Here is a 19464-nt window from a genome sequence, read left to right as displayed (position 1 = left end):
ATCCACCCAGGTCCTCATGATAGAAACCAGGTCACCAAAATCACTTCCTTAGATTATTTCAAAGGTAGTGGAGATTATCTTGATTCTACCTTGGTTCATCCAGGTTCAGACTCAACAGACTAACATATCCTAAAAATGAAGATCTTAGCCCAATTAATGACTTCTATAGTGACACTGTCCAAATTAATAAACGTAATTTACAAAAGATTTTGAAATATGGCTCTGTTTACTTTTTCAGACTTATCTCTACCACTATGTCCCCCTACACTCCAAAATCCTGTCATACTGAAGTTCTTTTAGCTCCTCAAACCTGCCATGCTCTGTCTTCCTCTAAGTCTCTGCCTGGAACCAGTCCTTCAGCACAGAATACAAGGCTTCTCTTTTGTCTAGCTCCTACTTATTCTTCAGTTTCTTACTTAGATGTTTATTTCTTCCACAAAGGAGGTCCTGACTCCCCAAATCCCAATCAATGTCTCTCCTAGTGCTCCTACCTCAGCATGTCCTCTTATCCTGCCTCCAACTTCTCTCTGATGAACAACCTGACCCAACCAGCCTCTGCGAAACAGGGACCACCTCTGTCTTTTTCACCCTTGCATTTATAACTGTCAACATAATACTTGGCTGACAGGAGGGGATCAATAAATGGTAAATGATGTATAAAATGGAAAACAGATTTTAAAAATGTAATATTAAATATAAGCTCCAATATAAGTGTTAAATAAGAACTACCAGTACAAATAGTAAATAGTAAATCAATCCCCATTTACTTTCTCACTCATTAAAAGTTACTACATGACATGGGAACATGGTTCCTTAATGAAAGTTTCATTAAGAAGCAACTGTCACTTTATTAAAATTAATGTTTGAAACGATCATGCTTTGTATTTCAGGTCAAAACCTGGAATCAGTCCTTCCTAATGTAGACAGACATTCTTTAATTATATTTATCAAACCTATGTGAAATACTATGGGAGTAAAAATTATCCCTATTCTCCAAAAAGGGGAGTTCCAAGAAAACTCAGTCATACTCATTCTCTGTGTCCCTACATAATAATATTTTTTTCAGGAGGTGCAGAAATAAGTTTATTTTACATTTTTCTTTTGGCATTCTTGAAATCTACCCATTTGTGAGCTTCTTATAAACAAATGTTAAAGTATATGATTATCTTTTGATTTTTATTGATGTTTTCCAGTGTTGTGAAACATTCATGCCCAGCACATATCTTTATTATTGCCATGTGTTCTACTATAGGCAATTATCTATGTATACAACTGCCTCACTCAATGGGCTGGATTTCTTTTAGAGCAGAACGCATTTTATTCATTTCTGCATCCTCAGAGCTCAGAATGATGCCTGGCAAACAGCAGATCCTCAGCACATGCTCGTTCAACAGATAGAATCAAGATTACTTGTCAACTTTGCAAATCTAGTACTTCGATCATATTAAACACCTTAGTGAATTAGAAGAGCATACTATTTGGTCTTCTAAAATGCAAATGGAATCACATCTTGTCCCTGCTGAAAAATCCTCTTCTTGTTCCCTTTCCCTGTAATATAAAGTTCAAACCCTTCAGAGATCCTTCATGATCTGGCTCCTGTCTCATCTCTTTCCTGCCTCTCCTCTGGTCCGAAGCTCAGCCCAACCACCTATCATCTCAGGTGTACTATACATTCTTCCTATTCTTTAGCACCACTGGCTGCTTATCATTTCCTTAACTTCCTGCATTGTTTCATTCACTTACATTCCTATTACGAATAATGACAGATCCTTTTCATTTTGTCCTGAGCCCAAATAAAATATTTTGTAATAGTTTTTTTTTTTCCCACTTGATTCTCATTGCATTTGCCAAATGCCTAGCTAGCACTTAACTCAGCGCTTGGCACATAGTAAATAGCAAATACTTGTTGATGACTAAACGAAGGATCGTTTAGCAATAAAGATGACTCCCTCACTTTATGAGTTAGTAAATTGAGTCAAATTTGAGTTAATTTCTTTGAACCCACCCAATTTAGTCAGTTGCAGAGATCTGAACCATCTTTCTTCCCTTTTCTGGTTGGAAACTATTTTTCTTTTAAGATCCAGGTAAGGCGAGATTTTTTTCAGAAAAAAAAATCTTTTCTGTTCCCCCCAAACTTTCATTCCCGCCACTCATCTCAATAAAGTGAGTCATTCTCTTATACGTGTGGCTGGTTTACAATCCTAAATGACTGCACATGGTGGACTGTCACACTGTAATGTGTTTAATGTCTCCCTCTTTTTCTTGATGCTCCTGGAGCACCAACCTCTTTACATTTCTTTATTCCCGGTGTTCAGTATGTAATTGGTACCCAAAATTATTTCCTAAATTCAGATGAAAAGTCAGTGTTAAGATACTGTGTTAAAATATCAATTTAAACTTATATTTAATTTCCATAATACTATTACTGTAACCACCTTGAATTTTTTTAAAAAAACACACAAAGCCAATGAACTGTTTTACTATACATGTCTTTTTCTGAGGAAACCATGTATTGTATCATCCCTCAGTTCCTTGAAATGTGCTTTTGTTCTCACCACTCAAGTGAAACTGCCTTCTGGATGGTCTCTGGGGACATCCAAGTCAAAGGTTTCTTTCATTTTTCCTTCTCCTCTATACCCAAAATGATCCATCACCACCCTTTCTTGTACTCTGGGACTGGATGAGCCAGGTTCTCTGTTTTCTGCCTCTCTGTCAGTTTCACATCCATCCATCCTCACGGCTTTCTCTTCTTTCAGCCAGTAGAGAAAGGCTTGGGTCTGCTGGCTGGCCACTTCCTGCCTGGCTTCCTGTTTACACAGCAGGTGGCCCCTGCTTCTTTCTTCCTTAGTCTTTCTCCTCTCTGTTGGCTTCACATTTCCACCTGTCATCCACTCATGCCTAACTGACCCTCTAGCACCTGAAACTCTGTAAACTCAAAAAAACTGGCACTGCTCGTACCTCTCCCTTGGAAAAGTTCTCTGGACCTCCGGTCTCTCATATCCTCAAACTATTCCATGAAGTGCTGAAACATCCATCCATCCTCCTGCCCAAGATCATGGTCGCTGCATCACTCTCATGCTTATAACTTTCCATGGTTCTCCATGCTCAAGGACATAAATCAAGTAGTGTATCAGGACTGGCCCTGGAAAATATCCCCCCCCCCAAAATGCTTTCATGCACCCTTAGTCCATCCAAACCCATGGCTATTTGCTTCTAGGTCATTTTGGTGAACTTCTTACATTTGTGACTTTACTCTTCCCTTTGCACCTCCTCAAACTTCTCTCATCATGACTATCCTTATTCTTTGGGTTCACGCAAACTCTTTCCTCTATGAAACCATCTTTAATTGCCTACTTTGTGTTTTCGCCAACAGTTTTGTACATAATGATTGACATTCATCTATTTTTACCTTTTGTTTTTGTTTATGTGGTAGCTCTTTCAGAAGCAAGTCTATAGCACCCACAGTCACTGGCAGGAACCCTGCTTATACAGGAACTGAGGAACAGTTGATGACTGGGACAACTCTGACCCAGAGGTGATTTCCTCAAATAATACTAGTTTCGTTGAGCTTTTCAGTGTTACAGAGGCATCTCTGATGAGAAGGCTAACACTAGGAATAATATCTCACTTCATAAAAATGTAGACATAAGCATCACTGGTTAATTTTGGTCTTTAAAAATTTGCTTTTGGGGCACCTGGGTGGCTCAGTCGGTTGGATGTCCGACTTGGACTCAGGTCATGATCTCACAGTCTGTGAGTTCGAGCCCCATGTCGGGCTCTGTGCTGACAGCTCAGAGCCTGGAGCCTGCTTTGGATTCTGTGTCTCCTGCTCTCTCTGCCCCTCCCCCACTCCTGCTTTGTCTCCCTCTGTCTCAGAAATAAACATTAATTTTTTAATTTTGCTTTAAACTGGTTAAAGGATAAATAGGGGGAGCACAGAGGATTTTTAATGGTAGTGAAAGCTCTCTTTGTGACACCACAGTGATGTACACATGTCACTATACATTTGTCCAAAACCATATAATGTACAATACCAAGAGTGCGCCCTAAGGTAAACTATGGACTTTGGGTGATTATGATGGTATCGATATAGAATCATCAATTTTAATAAATGTACTACTCTGGTAGGGAATGTTACTGGGGAAGCGTATGCATGTGTGGGAGCAAGGCACATACGGGGAGTTTCTGTACCTTCCTCTGAATTTTTCTGTGGACCTAAAACTACTCTAAGAAAATTAAGTCTTCAAAATATTGCCTGAAACACCAAAGCAAAACCTATTTAAAAACAATCAATTGTCTTTATATTTAGTGCGCACACGTGAGAATCACAAGACCTCATAAACCTCCAAGTATCTCCTTTACCTGTCTGCAATGATGCTATCCTCATTAATTACCATATTGGAAATCCAATCCATTTAAGTTGCTGGTTTTTTGTTAATTGAAATATATTTGACATACAACGTTGTGTAAATTTAAGGTGTATACGTGTTAATTTGATACATTCATATATAGCAATATGATTGCCATTATAGCAACAATTAGCACCTCTATCCTACTGCATAATTATCATTACTTTTCAGTGATGGTAATAATTAAGATCAAGTCTCTCAGAAAGTTTGATTATTATAATATGATTGTATTGTCTATATTCACTATACTGTACATTAGATCTCTAAGACTTATTTACTACTTGTTGCAAATTTGTACCCTGAAACAACATCTGTCCCATTGTCCATCCCCCACCGCTGGTAAACACCATCTTATTTTCTGTTTTTACAAGTTTGGAATACTAAGTTTTTTTTAGATCCCACATGTAAGTGATATATCATAGTATTTGTCTGACTTATCTCACTTAGCATAATGTCCTCAAGTTCCATCCATATTGCAAACAGCAAAATGTCCTTTCTCATGGGTGAATAATATTCTCTCTCTATATATATATGTGTATATATATATATATATATATATATATATGTGTGTGTGTGTGTGTCTGTGTGTATATATGTGTATATATATATATATATATACAATTAATATATAGAGGATATTATATATATGGTCATATCCTATTATCCATTCATCCTATATATTTATATATTTATATTCATCTGTATATATCACATCCTATTTTTCTATTCATCAATTGATATGCACTTAGGTTGTGAATAATGCTGTAATAAACTTGGGAGTATATCTTTGTGACACCCTGTTTTCATTTCTTGTAGATACATACCTAGAAGTGGAATTCCTGATTAATACTGATCCTGATTAATTCCTGATTAATTCCTGATTAATACTGGAATTCCTGATCTATTTTTAATTTTTTTTTAAAACTCTCATATTATTTTCTATAGTGGCTGAACCAATTTACATTCCCACCAACATTGTACAAGGATTCCTTTTTCTCCACACTCTCTCCAATACTTATAATCTTTTGTCTTCTTGATGATAGGCATTCTAACAGATGTGTGATAATATCTCAGTGTGGTTTTGATTTCCATTTTCCCAATGATAAGTGATGTTGAGCATCTTTCATGTACTTGTTGGCCATTTGGATGACTTCTTTGGAAATATACCTATTTATTTACTCTGCCCCTTTTAAATCTGATGTTTTTTGTTACTGAGTTGTTATGCACTCTTCATATATTTTGGATATTAACCTTTTACCAATATAAGGTTTGAAAAATTTTTCTCCCATTCTCTAGGTTGCCTTTTCATTTTGGTTGTGTCCTTTGTGGTCCAGAAGTTTTAAAATTTGACACAACCCCATTTGTTGATTTTTGCTTTTGTTGTTTGTTTTTAGTATTATATTCAATTAAGTCACTATTTATGGTGAAATATTCAAATGAGAATCTAAAGCCAAGAGAAATAAGATTACATACCTATTACCTGGGATAGTATTCATATTCCAGATTAAGAGTCAGCTACATAGTGGGAAGTTGGGGGAAGTCAGGTGGCAATGTGAAGAAAGTGTTGGTATAAGAAAATGGGTGAGATGAGATCAATATGATGTATTCCCACATCATTGCATATTTTTGTTCAACAAACATTTTGTAAGGAGTAAGCTTTATGCATGTAAATCACTTTAGGGTGTGGCCATAAAATCCACCACTTGTACAATTTACCATCAAGCCACCTTGTCCTTATTCCTCATGGATCTTTTTCCCTAGGATTTCAGGAAAAAAAAAAAAAAAAAAGATGTTCCCTGCCCGCCCCCCCCCCCAGCTGAGGTAATCATGATAGATGCTTTAAAGGAAGTGACATTTGAGTTGGACAGATTCCAACAGGGTCAGGAAGATTTTAACAAGCAGAAATTGCAAGGAATCTAGGATCTATTTCTATGAGTACCTGTTATATATGCACAGAAATAGGTCCTAGAATAAATGCCTATAAAACACCTCTGGGAATGTATTATATATTCCAGACTCCTGGAAAACAGGTGTAACTAAAAGGAAGTAAGGAAGGAAGAAGGGATAAAGAGAGGAATAAAAGACAGTAGTATTTACTAGATGAAATAAAGTAATATGCTTCTCCAAATTGCCAGTCTCAGTAAGTACTTGGTAGGCTATTAAAAATGGACATTCAACTTCCCAAAAAAATATTATGAGTTGAAAACATTTTTGCAAGACTCAGCTAAGCCCCAAACTCGAGGCAATAACAACCACTACAGCAATTCCATTTATTATCTACTTATATAAAAATGCATACAGTCTTATTTGATTGCCCCAATTGCCTATAGGTTAAGTATTATTATCCCACTGTAACTAATGAAGTATTCAGGCTTATAAGGTAAAGACTTGCTCCAAGTCACAGAGTTGATCAGAGTGGCTTCTGATCAAGGAGTAATTATGAGCCATAAAATAGCAGCTGGGGGTCTCAGCATCAAGTTAAATTTGCTGTTGCTCATTTTCAGGCCTTTCCCCATGATCTCAACTTAAATTGCATGGCTGAAATGTGGGCCAAACTTTGGGGGTTTAAGTCCAAATTCTAGAAATTCTTAGTGTAATCATAATCATAATATCATTGGGTCTTAGTTCTCCCATCTGTAAAAATGGGAATAACAACAGAGCTACGTCCATTGGGTTATATGAGGGCTACATGAGTAAGTTTTAGAATAGTGCCTGATACATGGTAAGAACTCAGTAAGGTTACTTTTCATTATTATTCCTTGGGACAAAAGTTGATGACTTTTTATTACTTAATCCTTTTCTTTAAACTCTCCTCCATCTTATCCTTTTGACTCCAAATAAACCCAAGATCTCCATTTCACAATAGTTTTTTTAAATCATACTAATAACAAGATTACAGATAACTGCTTTCAGGAATATACTTTAATATTCATCACATAATTAATATTAACAAAAACAATGGGAATTTATTATATTGAGGCAAATTAGAATGTATTACTCTTGGTCTCTGGTATTGATTTTCTTCTTTTCTTCTTTCACCAAATTTGGGTCAATATCAGTGTCTCAATGAGTCTCGGTAATACCAACTATTCTGAGACACGTATGAATTACTTATGGGTATATTAACTATAGTTCTCTCAGAGTTCCTCTACCATTCTCAAAATACCCATGGACCTAATGATATTTTTAACCCTTGTATCTTATTCCAAATGACAGAATACAAATATAAAACAAACACACATACAAAACAAAACAAAAAACCCACCCCCTAACCAAAAAAACATTGAACACAAAAGCATACAAGAAACAATTCCCATTTCTTTTTGAGCTATTGATTAATCGTTAAATAAAGACAAAGACAATAGTTGGTCAGTTTTCATTGTTTTCTATTTTGGCCAAAAATGTCGCATATTACTCTAACCAGATTACTTATCAATACATAGCATTGATGGCTGAAGGATCAGTTGAGATTTTGTATTGAACCAAATGAACTCATACGTTTAAAAAGGAACCTAAAATGTATATTTTGCTGCATATGGGGAATTAAAATCAACCACCCTTTGCACATTTCAGGGTATAAATTTTAGAAGCCCCTTGTCTTCTTCATTCTGTTAACATAACAAATGTGAAATGAGCAAACATAGACTGGATCATGCATAGATATTCACATATGTTGACTTTACCCTTTCTCTTCCTTAATAACATATCAAGAATATAAGCATATTCACTGGTAACCATGACAGCATAATGATTCAGAAGGACACTGATTTGCGTGTTAGGAGTCACTTGAATGCGTTTCAATTGCTTCATCTATAAAATGAAGCAGTTTGAAAAATTATATTATTCTACAGAGAGTTAATTTAACAGTTCCTGAATAAGGCACATATTTTTAATATATGTATATGTTTTACATATATTTTACATGGTATACATAATATACTATATTTTATATAGTGCAAAAACACTATACACATTTAAATTTAGGTTGAAAATATGATAGACACTACAAAAAATCATATGATATTATATTCTTCTTGTATATCTTTTGATTTAAAAAAAGATCCACTAAGGACAGAAGGAAAAAATGTGTCCAATAATGAGAAGAAATGAAGCCCATGTAACTCATGTAAAATGTGAAACACATACATACTCTCTCTCTATATCTATACATTAATATATATATATATATATATATATATGTCTCTAGGTAAAATACATGAAGACGTCATTTTAAATTGGCAGTAAAAAAAGTTAAGTCTAAAATTTACCTTAGGGCTTTTAAGGACCCACTACTATCCATTTATTTACATTTGTGCATGAAAGCAACAAATGGCTACATGCTTAGTTTTCCAATAGAGGCACCTAGTATATTATTTTTATTTTGTAAAATAATCCATATAGAAGAGCAAAACAAATATCTGTATAATAAATGCCACTGTAAATATGTGCCACTTACCAAGGAATTATCCACTAATTGTTTTAAATATCTGCCTTTCTGGATAGCTTGCTTAACATAGTCACCATATGGTCCATAGAGTAACTAGTCCTACAAACATCAACCAGTGTGCGGGTATAGTGAAAAGCACAAGGCTGCAAAGTCAGAAGACCTGGGTTCAATAGTAGGCTCTATCACTTAACTAACTGCATAATTAATATTAAATAGCTTAGCATCCATTGGATTTTATGCCCTTATGTTTAAGTAAGGCTGATAATTATACTTTCTTTCCTTACCACACGGAGTTAGTCTGAGTTATGAATATGAAACATTACACAAGTGTTCCTCATTGTTAGAGTTGACGTGACATCCAAATATCAGAACTGATATATCGGTTATTTTCTGGCTCTTCGTTTCTTTCATGCCCTCCATCACTTGCCTAATCAAACACCCAATTCCACCCATTTAACATTCTAAATATCTCTTAAGTCTTTGCTCTCTTTCCCATCCCTACCATCACCTCACTATGGCAGTACCTCATCCTGTTAGCAGCTTCTTCCCTTTCCATGCCACTTCAAGTCATCTTGTAACAAAGATGCCACAATGAACTACCCCAAAACACAATCTGACCATGATATTTTCCTAGCCTACATCCTAGGAAGTTCCCTGTCAACTATAGAGTGAAGTTCAAACTTTAACAGTGTATCTATAGCCTACTCTCATCTGATGCCCTGAACTACCTCTCCGGACTTCTCTCTCACCACTTCAGTCCTCAACATTTCTAGGTCTTAATTTAATGGTGTGTTCTTTGAGAATTTCCTACTCCCTTTTCAACAAGTAGCTATCTCCTATGTAACCATTAAAAATTAACTGGGGAAACTTTCCAAGACATAGTTAGTAAGCCTAGAAGGCACATCTACATATCAATTAATTTCCATATTATAACACACTTATTTACTTCTGTGTCTACCTTTCTGGTGAGTTCTTAATGACAGAGACCTTTTGTGTTTTTTTGTGTTTTTTTTTTTTAGCACCCAGAACAGTTCCTAGCATATATGAGGAACATTTGTTGAATACATACTGCTGTTTCTACTCTGAGGAAGGTCTGTGCCCAAATCTTTATACAACAACCAAGAAGCTAGATATTGAAAATCATCAAATTAAAGCAACAACGAGCTGGAATACCTACACAACAAAGACCAAGATAATACTGTTCCAAAAGTAAATCCATGGCTCTTATGCTTTAAAAGGCAATCTCATTACACCTCAATATTACAAAGAGATATTTCAAAAAATGTGCTACTTCCATTCATCATGCCTAAATAAAATTGCATAGCAATTATTAGTGGTAATTATGATAAATATTTTATAAACTTTAATTTGAATGGTAATATCCATTTTGGTAAGAACTTAAAGATTCATTGAAAAAATGTCACATGGACCATTTTGGGGAAAAATATTATTTTAATAAAGTGAAGATTGAAGGGTCTTGGGAACTGAGCCCAAAACCAAACCTAATATGCAGTATCCACAGTGACACATTAACCTTCAAATAATAGTCACCCTCCTACCACAGTTACTACTTGAAATATTATTCTTTGGGGAGGTTGATTCAGAATATTTTACCATATTAAGTATAATTCAGCTAGGTCACAGATACTAAAAGAAAAAAGAGAAAAAAACAAAACAAAAGTCAATGATAGTGTTTTTAAGTTACATATTTCTCTCCATTAGAGTTCAAGTTTTGTTTTTATTCACTTAATAATTTTAAACATATTTATATCCAAATTTGTGTCTTCTTAGCCTGTCTTCCCCTATCTAAATTGTTCCTTGACACTTCCTCATGAGTCTCATTTTCCAAGGCTTTAATCAACATTTCTACTTCCTTCTGAGTTCTAATGTTACTTGTTGTCCTCTAAACATATGGGCATCTGCAAGCAGAAAATATATATCACCTAAAAGTTTTCAATGCAATGTATTTATTCTTTAGATTGGTTAATAAGATTTGTTAGTCTAGTGACTGAATTTGCATAATAATAAGCAATCAGTAAATGGCATAGTCCAGCTCGGCTATTCTTTTTAAGCATTTCTATTCAGTGTTCAGGTTTTTAAATGCTTTGTAATTATTTTTGTTTGGTATTATTCACAATAAAATTGTAAAATAGGTCAATATCAAACTCACAGCAATCTACGCTTCTCAAAGATGCTATATAATTAAACTTTAATATTCCTTCAAGGCAGAACAGAGGCTAGACTGAAAAATACTGGAAGAAAAAATTGGTACTGTCACTTTATAAATTTGTACAAAAGTACTGGGACATTTCTAAGGACTACAAGTAGTAGTACTAACTGAACATATGAGTGATAAACCTTTAGGATGAAATTCACCAGATAGCCTCAGGTAGAGCAAGTATTGATCCAAAGCCAGGAACCCAGGGCACTCTGCATACAAATTTGCATTGCAAGAAGAATTCCTAAAACAAAATTCTAGGCACAGTCTCCTTTACAATTAAAATAATTTAGTTTTCCTATCCAGCCTCTAAAAATGTCTCCAATCCACTTCCCTACTAATTCGGCTTCTTCTTGTGCCATGTGTTCTGACTTCAACTCTTAGCATTAACTTTCCGAGTATCATCTGGGTTTAGACCTATATCACTTCTCCTAACCGTTACTCCATTTGACTACATATAAATTTTGAAATTGCCCCACACGTTGGCTTCTAAAACATCTCCTTATCTGGTTGCCTTCATTTTCTCCTTTGGTTTTATGTTCATCCACAAGCTCCTTTTATGCCACTTGTTTTTGATGTGCTATTCTCCAGGTTGATATGTTTTGATCCTCTCCTCTCCTCGCTCTATGCTCTTCTGAGGTGATCCGGTCAACCACAACAGCTTTAAGCTGCACTTCTGCTCTAAAACCTTTCATGTGTCTCTTTCTCCAATCTGGACATTTCTTCTGAGCTGACACATATATCCCTGATGCCTATTAAATATATCCAGTGGATACTGCATAGGCATGGTAAACCTTATTTATCAAAAAACTACTTCTTCAAATGTTTCTCTTTCTGTATCTTGGTAAATGGAATCACCATCTACCTAGGCAACCAAGCCAATAAGCCTGGAGTCATTCTAGAATGTTCTCTGCTCCACTTCCCACATTCGATCAAACTTCATTTCTTCAAAATATTTGAGAAGCTACTATGTACCAGATAAGGTGCTGGACACATCTCAGTAAATAATATAGATATCATTCTTTTTCTTCAATTGCTTTTTAACATTTATTCATTTTTGAGAGAGAGAGAGACAGAGTGTGCGTGGGGGAGGGGCAGAGAAAGCGAGAGGGAGAGACAGAATCCAAAGCAGGCTCCGGGCTCTGAGCTGTCAGCACAGAGCCCAACATGGGGCTCAAACCCACTGACCGTAAGATCATGACCCGAGCTGAAGTCAGCTGGTTAACCAACTGAGCCACTTAGGCACCCATGGTAGGTATCATTCTTATGGTCATAGAATTTATATCCTACTGGGATGTATAAAGAGGCTATTCATACTGTAGTCTATGTGAAAGACATTCCCAGGAGTTTGGCAATATACAACCTATGGAGCCCTAATAAATAAATAAATAAATAAATATATATATATATATATATATATATATATTCCTATATTCCTATATATTCCTATATTCCTATATATTCCTATATTCATGTATCATATATATATATATATATATATATATATATATATATTCCTACATCACTTTCTTCCTGGAATGCCACAACAGCTTATAACCAGTTTTCTGTCTTTTTTATACTTTCTAGTCCCTATCCTGTTTACCCTGTTTATGTAGACAAGATAATCTTCCTAAAATTCCAAGCTGACCACAACTTTATCATGCTAAGCTTACCTATGGGATACAGTCCAAAGTCCTTGAACTAGCCTATAAAGCTCTTATTGATGGAGCCACTCTATACTCCATTTCTCCACACATATTCTCTACTGTGGCCATGCTAAGCTCCTTGCAAATCTCCATGACAAGTATGCTCTCCTGTGGTTCTATGCCTCCAAATATGTTCTACCATAAATAATCCTCCCCGTCTAAATAGCTTGTACTTACACTTTGCATTCATCCCTAGCATCAACCTCTCTCCAAAGTCTTAAGAACATTATAGTCCCATGGGTGCACTACTTTTCATCTCTCACTTCACCCTGCCATATGCCCATAATATTACTTATGGAATCTGATTATAATCAATGGTTTGCCTCTCTTTCCTCATAGACTTTAAGCTTTTGAGGGAATAGGACCCTAGTTCGCTCACTTCCATGTTTTTGCTTCCTACAACAGTGCCTTGCATGTAGGAGTCCCTCAGTAAATATTCAGTGAATAAATTTATTGGTGGCAAATAGTCTATCTTGAATAATGATACTGTGTTCTTCCTCAAGTACAATGTTATTAAGTCCTACCTAGCTCCAAATAGGCAATGGTTCCCTAACCTGTGAGACCAACTCATCTTTCCTGTGCATTCCAGGGCCTTCACAATGTCCAAAAGGAGATCCCTTCTGAAAAAAATGGTAATCTTACATTTCCTTCAAAGTTCAAGATTTACTTTCTCTAGGAAGCCCTCTTTATTACTTCAATAGAAATAGTATTTTCTTACTTTGAATTCCCAATGTTCTAACACAGAAATAGATACTTGCCTATAGTTTTACTAAGAAACTTTTCTCTGTATATGCACCCTTTTGTACCAAAACTATTTATCAAAGGTTTTATGAATAAAGAGTCCTCTCTTTGAGTTGTCTCTGCTACCTACTCCATTAATGCAAGTATGACAGGTATTTAATATCCTTCAATCTTTGAAGAAGCGAATAAAGAGTCCCTCTGGATTCTGCTCTCAAAGTGCTCCAAAACTGTTCACACAAATCCAATTATTTTCTGTATTTACCTTATTTGATATATCAGCATTGCCCATCAGCGCTGACAACTCTTTCTTGAAAGGTATACTACCCTTAGCTTCCATTCACTATACCCCTCTGATTGTTTTTCTGCCTCTCTGGCTACTCCTCAGTCGGCCCTTGGAACTATTATTCCTTTACCAAACCATTAAACTTTAGGTTCCTTAGGGAGGTCTCCTCCCCAGGCCCACTTCTCATCTTACTCCTCACATACAACCCAAACAATCTGTGCTTTTCGCAACTTCATTTTAATAGAGTAGAAAAGTAACTTCACTGTTTAAAATGTGGAACAATGTGTTTCCAATGAGCATAGTTCCTATCATTATAATGGATAAGGGGTTAAGGAACAGAAGAGCAAACCACTGAGTAATTTTAGAAAAATATTCAACGGATACATAGCATAAAAAGGACATTCATAATCATTTAAGTTTTATGAAGACTGGACGGATGTTGCAGATGGCCTGAGAATTCAAAGGCTATTTTGCTCTGTAAAATGTAACTTTGATTCAGATCATGCTAGTGAATATAAAATCATTTGTGTTTGAGTGATTTGGCTTTAAACCATAGGGGAGAATATTTGCACATTTACCCCAGCAAAAGTTGCAGCAGCCTCCCTCCGGCAGAAGTGTTTAAGTGTCTGATGATGTATAGTGACTTGCTTAAAAGAGGATGAAACAACATACCCTCAGGCAAGCAAGAGGATCTGAATGGAGCCAATTTAGGAAGGACAGTGCCTCAGCAAATTCACAAATTAATCCAAATTAAGACATTTTGCTATGTCAAAAGATCAGTTCTTCAACTCTAATTTATAAGAGGGTAGGGGAGGAAGGAGTCAAAATGTACATTCCATAAAAATCCTCATGTGGTCAAAAGTATACCTTGAAAAAATATAGAGCAAAAGTCACCAGCATGCATTATTTCAAACCGGTGGAAATGTGAACTTTATTTTTTTTTACTAAATCAATCAGGACAAACTGACGGTTACAGAGGGGAAGGTGGGGGGGAAGATGGGTGAAAGAGGTGATGGGGATTAAGGAGGGCACTTGTGATGAGCACCAGGTGATGTATGGAAGTGTTGAATGACTATATTGTACTCTTGAAATATTACACTGTATATTAACTGGAATTTAAATAAAAACAAAAAAAGAATGGGCAGTATTTCTGAAAACAGGTGTGAAGATAAAGAGATAAAAACAGAAGGACCAAGAAATAAAAATAAAATAATAAATCAATTGGGAATGGGGAGGATTATAATTTATTTTGCTATAAAGCATCTAGAAATTTAGATATGTCTGAAACATGTTTGTGTCTTTTGTATAATACAGCGTGTGATAGATTATGTGTTGCAGTAGTTATTTAATCTGCATATTTCATATAGAACACTGACACTTACGTTTCTCCCAGGTATGGGGAGTAAATTACTAACTGAAGTCCCTGGGTCTCTAAAGCAAACTTGAGAGTCTAATTGAAACTTTTATTACTGTGTCTACCTATCCATTCTAGTAGAAACTAGACAGTGATCTTTTTAAGGTCTGTAATTGTGTTCTCAGGGCTATATTTTCAGGTATAAGCTCCACAAACTCCCAGAGACAGATCCATGAGAAGATTATATGAAGGAGAAACATTAAATCACGTGATTTCACCATGTATGAAAACACCAACAGCTTTGCTCGAAACACTATTCATTCTGCTCACTGTTATTCGGGAAAATTATTGCTCATGTGGACACGTGATATCTATGCTTCTAAATGTCTTGGCAGCGTATTATTAGGATTTGTTTAAAATATTTTTAGCGAAAATAATCTTCATCTCTTGTGTAAATACGTGTTTCTTTCTGACCTTCATGACAAACTCAAAATCTCTGAAAATCGTAACATGACCTTACCTTGCTTCCATTTTCTCTCGTCTCTTGTTCCATCTTGAGGTCAGAAATCAGAAGATTCTTATATTTGTTTTTTCCATTACTGCTGTGGTCATCTATTCTGTATTCCGAAGTCAGCTGAGCGGAGAGGGGGCTGTCACTCAGGTTCAGTGGCTGCTCGTCCTGCTCCAGCCCAGTTTTGCCATCGCCATTGGAGTCACCCATATCCCTGCTGTGTGTTCCCCCTGAAGCAATTGAACTGTGCCCCAGAGTCTCATTGCCATTAAAGCTCTCTGCAGCAGAATCATCTGTTGAAAAGAATATTTTGATTTTAATTAACATGCCATTCGGTTTCTACTTCAACTCACATTTACGGAGCTCCTATTATATGCTTGCCGTGGTGCTGATTTTACATAGCCTGTGCAGTTTCATCCTTAGCAATAACTTGTGAAGCAGCCATTGTTACTTGTAATCTAGTAGGCACATTTAGGCACAAGAAGAAATGAAGTCAGAAAAAGATAAAGTAGGGAAAACAGTTTGATCTCAAATGCAATCTCAAAGAAAAGTAAATTTAAACAAAGAAAACTTGTGCATTGTTTTGCAGAATTTTTTTTTGTTTTTCAAGTGACAATGTCCAGATTTGGTGAAAATTCTCTGATAAAAGCATTGTCTACATGCTAGCAGGGTATATGTTGGTTCAAGCTTTATGAGTGTTTAATACACATCAAACACATTAAAAGAGCTCGTCACCTTTGCTCCAGTCATTACACTTCTGGGACTTTTAAACCTAAAGAGAGCAATCATTGTGTGCATTGCTGTGCAGGTAAAAAGGTCTTTACAAAAGTGTTTCTTACAATAGCAAACACTTAGAAGAGACAGAAATTACCAAAAATAAAAAATCAGCTTAATATATGTTGAAATGATTAGAATATGGGAAATGTGGAATATGGGAGGGAGAATAGTGAAAAATATAGTCTCAAATGTTAATATTAATTTCTTCTTAACTGTATGGCACTGGATATTTTAATACTCTCTAATATTTACAATGTATATATGATTTAAATCTTATGAAAGAAACTGAAGAAAACACAAAGAAATGGAAAACATTCTATGTTCGTGGATTAGAAGAACAAATATTGTTAAAATATCTATACTACCCGAAGCAATCTACACACTCAATGCAATCCCTATCAAAATAACACCAGCATTCTTCACAAAGCTAGAACGAACAATTCTAAAATTTGTATGGGATCAGAAAAGACCCCGAACAGCTAAAGTAATGTTGAAAAACAAAGCTCGAGGCATCACAAATCCGGACTCCAACTGTTACAAACCTGTAATCATCAGGAAAGTATGGTATTGACACAAAAACAGACACAGACATCAATGGAACAGAATAGAGAACCCAGAAATGGACCCACAAATGTATGGCCAACTAATCTTCAATAAAGTGGAAAAGAATATCCAACGGAAAAAAGACAGTCTCTTCAGCAAATGGTGCTGGGGAAACTGGACAGCGACGTGCAGAAGAATGAACCTGGACTACTTTCTTATACGATACACAAAAATAAATTCAAAATGGATGAAAGACTTAAATTTTAGATAGGAAACCATCAAAATCCTAGAGGAGAAAACAGGAAGCAACCTCTTTGACCTTGGCCACAGAAACTTCTTACTAGACATGTCTCTGGAGGCAAGGGAAACAAAAGCAAAAAATGAACTACTGGGACTTCATCAAGATAAAAAGCTTCTACACAGCGAAGAAAGCAATCATCAAAACTAAGAGGCAACCTTCCTAATGGGAGAAATATTTGTAAATGACATATCTGATAAGGCTTAGTATCCAAAATCTATAAAGAACTTATCAACATCAACACCCAAAAACAAATAATCCAGTGAAGAAGCGGACAGAAGACATAAATAGACACTTTCCAAAGAAGACATCCAGATGGCTAACAGATACATGAAAAGATGCTCAACATCACTCATCATCAGGGAAATACAAATCAAAACCACAATGAGATGCCAACTCACACCTGTCAGAAGGACTAAAATTAACAACTCAAGAAACAACAGATGTTGGTGAGGATGCAGAGAAAGGGGAACACACTTTTGCACTATTGGTGAGAATGCAAAGTGGCACAGCCACTCTGGAAAACAGTATGAAGTTCCTCAAAAAATTAAAAACAAATCTACCCTATGACCTGACAATTGCACTACTAGATATTTATCCAAAGGATACAAAAATGCTGATTTGAAGGGACACATGTACCCCGATGTTTATAGCAGCACTATCAACAAGAGCCAAATTGTGGAAAGAGCCCAAGTGTCCATTGACTGATGAATGGATAAAAAAAAAAAAAAAAAGTGGCCGACATATACAATGGAATATTACCTGGTAATAAAAAATAATGAAATCTTGCCATTTGCAACAACATGGATGGAACTAGATAGAATGTATTATGTTAAGTGAAAAAAGTCAGTCAGAGAAAAACAAATATTATGATATTCACTTACAGATGGAATGTAAGAAACAAAACTCACAAACACAGGGGAAGAGAAGAAAAAATACAATAAGATAAAAACAGAGCGGGAGGCAAACTACAAGAGATTTTTAAATACAGAGAACAAACCGAGGGTTGCTGGAAGGGATGTCGGGGGACAGGCTTATGGGTGATGGGCATTAAGATGGGCACTTGTTGGGATCAGCACTAGGTGTTATATATAAGTGATGAATCACTGGGTTCTACTCCTGAAACCAATACTATACTGTATATTAACTAACTTGAATTTAAATAAAGAAATTTAAAAATAAATAAAATAACTGTAGAAAAAAAACAAAACAGGGAGGAAGGGGAAGAAGTAGAATTAACCAAAATTTTCTGGCTTTAAAATAAATGATAAACTTTTTTAGTAAAACATATCAATAACAATTTACTTAGAGTAAAAAACAAAATTTAGATGAAACAGGAAAATTCTATTTCTCTTAATTTCATCTTTGCATTTATGGTAAGAATTTTCTATTAATGTTAAAGGACTATGAAATGCAAAGGTGTTAGATTATTTCCTGTAGTTAAAGTCTATTGATGAAGCCATAAAAATATGAACATACAAGGGTAATAATATTCATATTTGTAATATTTTGATTTCTGAATATTCCCCAGTGTGCTTCATTTTTGTAGGATTCAATGAAAAATTTATCCCTTCTAATCAATTAAATTCATGAAACGAATATATACATTTGAAGAAGTGGTATAACTCACCTGTTCATTCATTCATTCAACATTTATTGAATGCCTATGCTTGGCCAAAAGGGGGTTAAATATTTGGCCAATAGAGACTGTGTCTTCAGTAATTTCACAACTAATTAAAAGAGACAGAAAAAACAAACAAACATGCAACTAAAATGCAGAGGAAAAAGGCTTTGATCCAAAACAAGGGGTAAACACATCACAGAAGTTTTCCTAAAGAAGGTGGCATATGAGCTAAATTCCAAAAGACGAGTAAGCCTTAACCCGGTGATGAAGGTGGGGGAGAGAGTTTCCCAATTAGAGATCAGCAGGGGCAACACCTCAGAGGAAGGAAAGTGCAGGGCAGATGGGAAGTAAGGTTGGGTGCTGAGTGCAAACAAGAGAATAAGAAAGGGAGGCAGAGAATGTGTTTTGTTGAACTAAGAGCGTGGATTGTACCTTGGGAGTGAATAGGAGCAATTTTATGCAGAAGTGATACGAACAAAACGGTGTTTTAAAGAGATTACTCTGACTGATGAGGAGAATGGGATGAAGGCAACAAAAGTGGGACCGTTAAGAG

At 35.6% G+C, this 19464-nt stretch overlaps 1 protein-coding gene across 2 annotated transcripts in view; it reads right to left on the bottom strand.

Moving 5' to 3' along the window:
- The window catches only part of NOL4 (nucleolar protein 4), a 417756-nt gene that overhangs the window by 191227 nt on the left and 207065 nt on the right, over window positions 1-19464 (bottom strand). For both annotated transcript variants that reach the window (XM_030292187.1, XM_030292189.1), the window contains exon 6: window positions 15679-15962. In XM_030292187.1, coding sequence (XP_030148047.1) covers window positions 15679-15962 — 284 coding nt within the window. The remainder of the gene's footprint in view (window positions 1-15678; window positions 15963-19464) is intronic.

Source organism: Lynx canadensis, chromosome D3 (genome assembly GCF_007474595.2).
Source record: "Lynx canadensis isolate LIC74 chromosome D3, mLynCan4.pri.v2, whole genome shotgun sequence".
NCBI lineage: Eukaryota > Metazoa > Chordata > Mammalia > Carnivora > Felidae > Lynx > Lynx canadensis.
The sequence above is the reverse complement of the archived record's forward strand: the minus strand, read 5'-3'. Positions and strand labels throughout refer to the sequence as shown.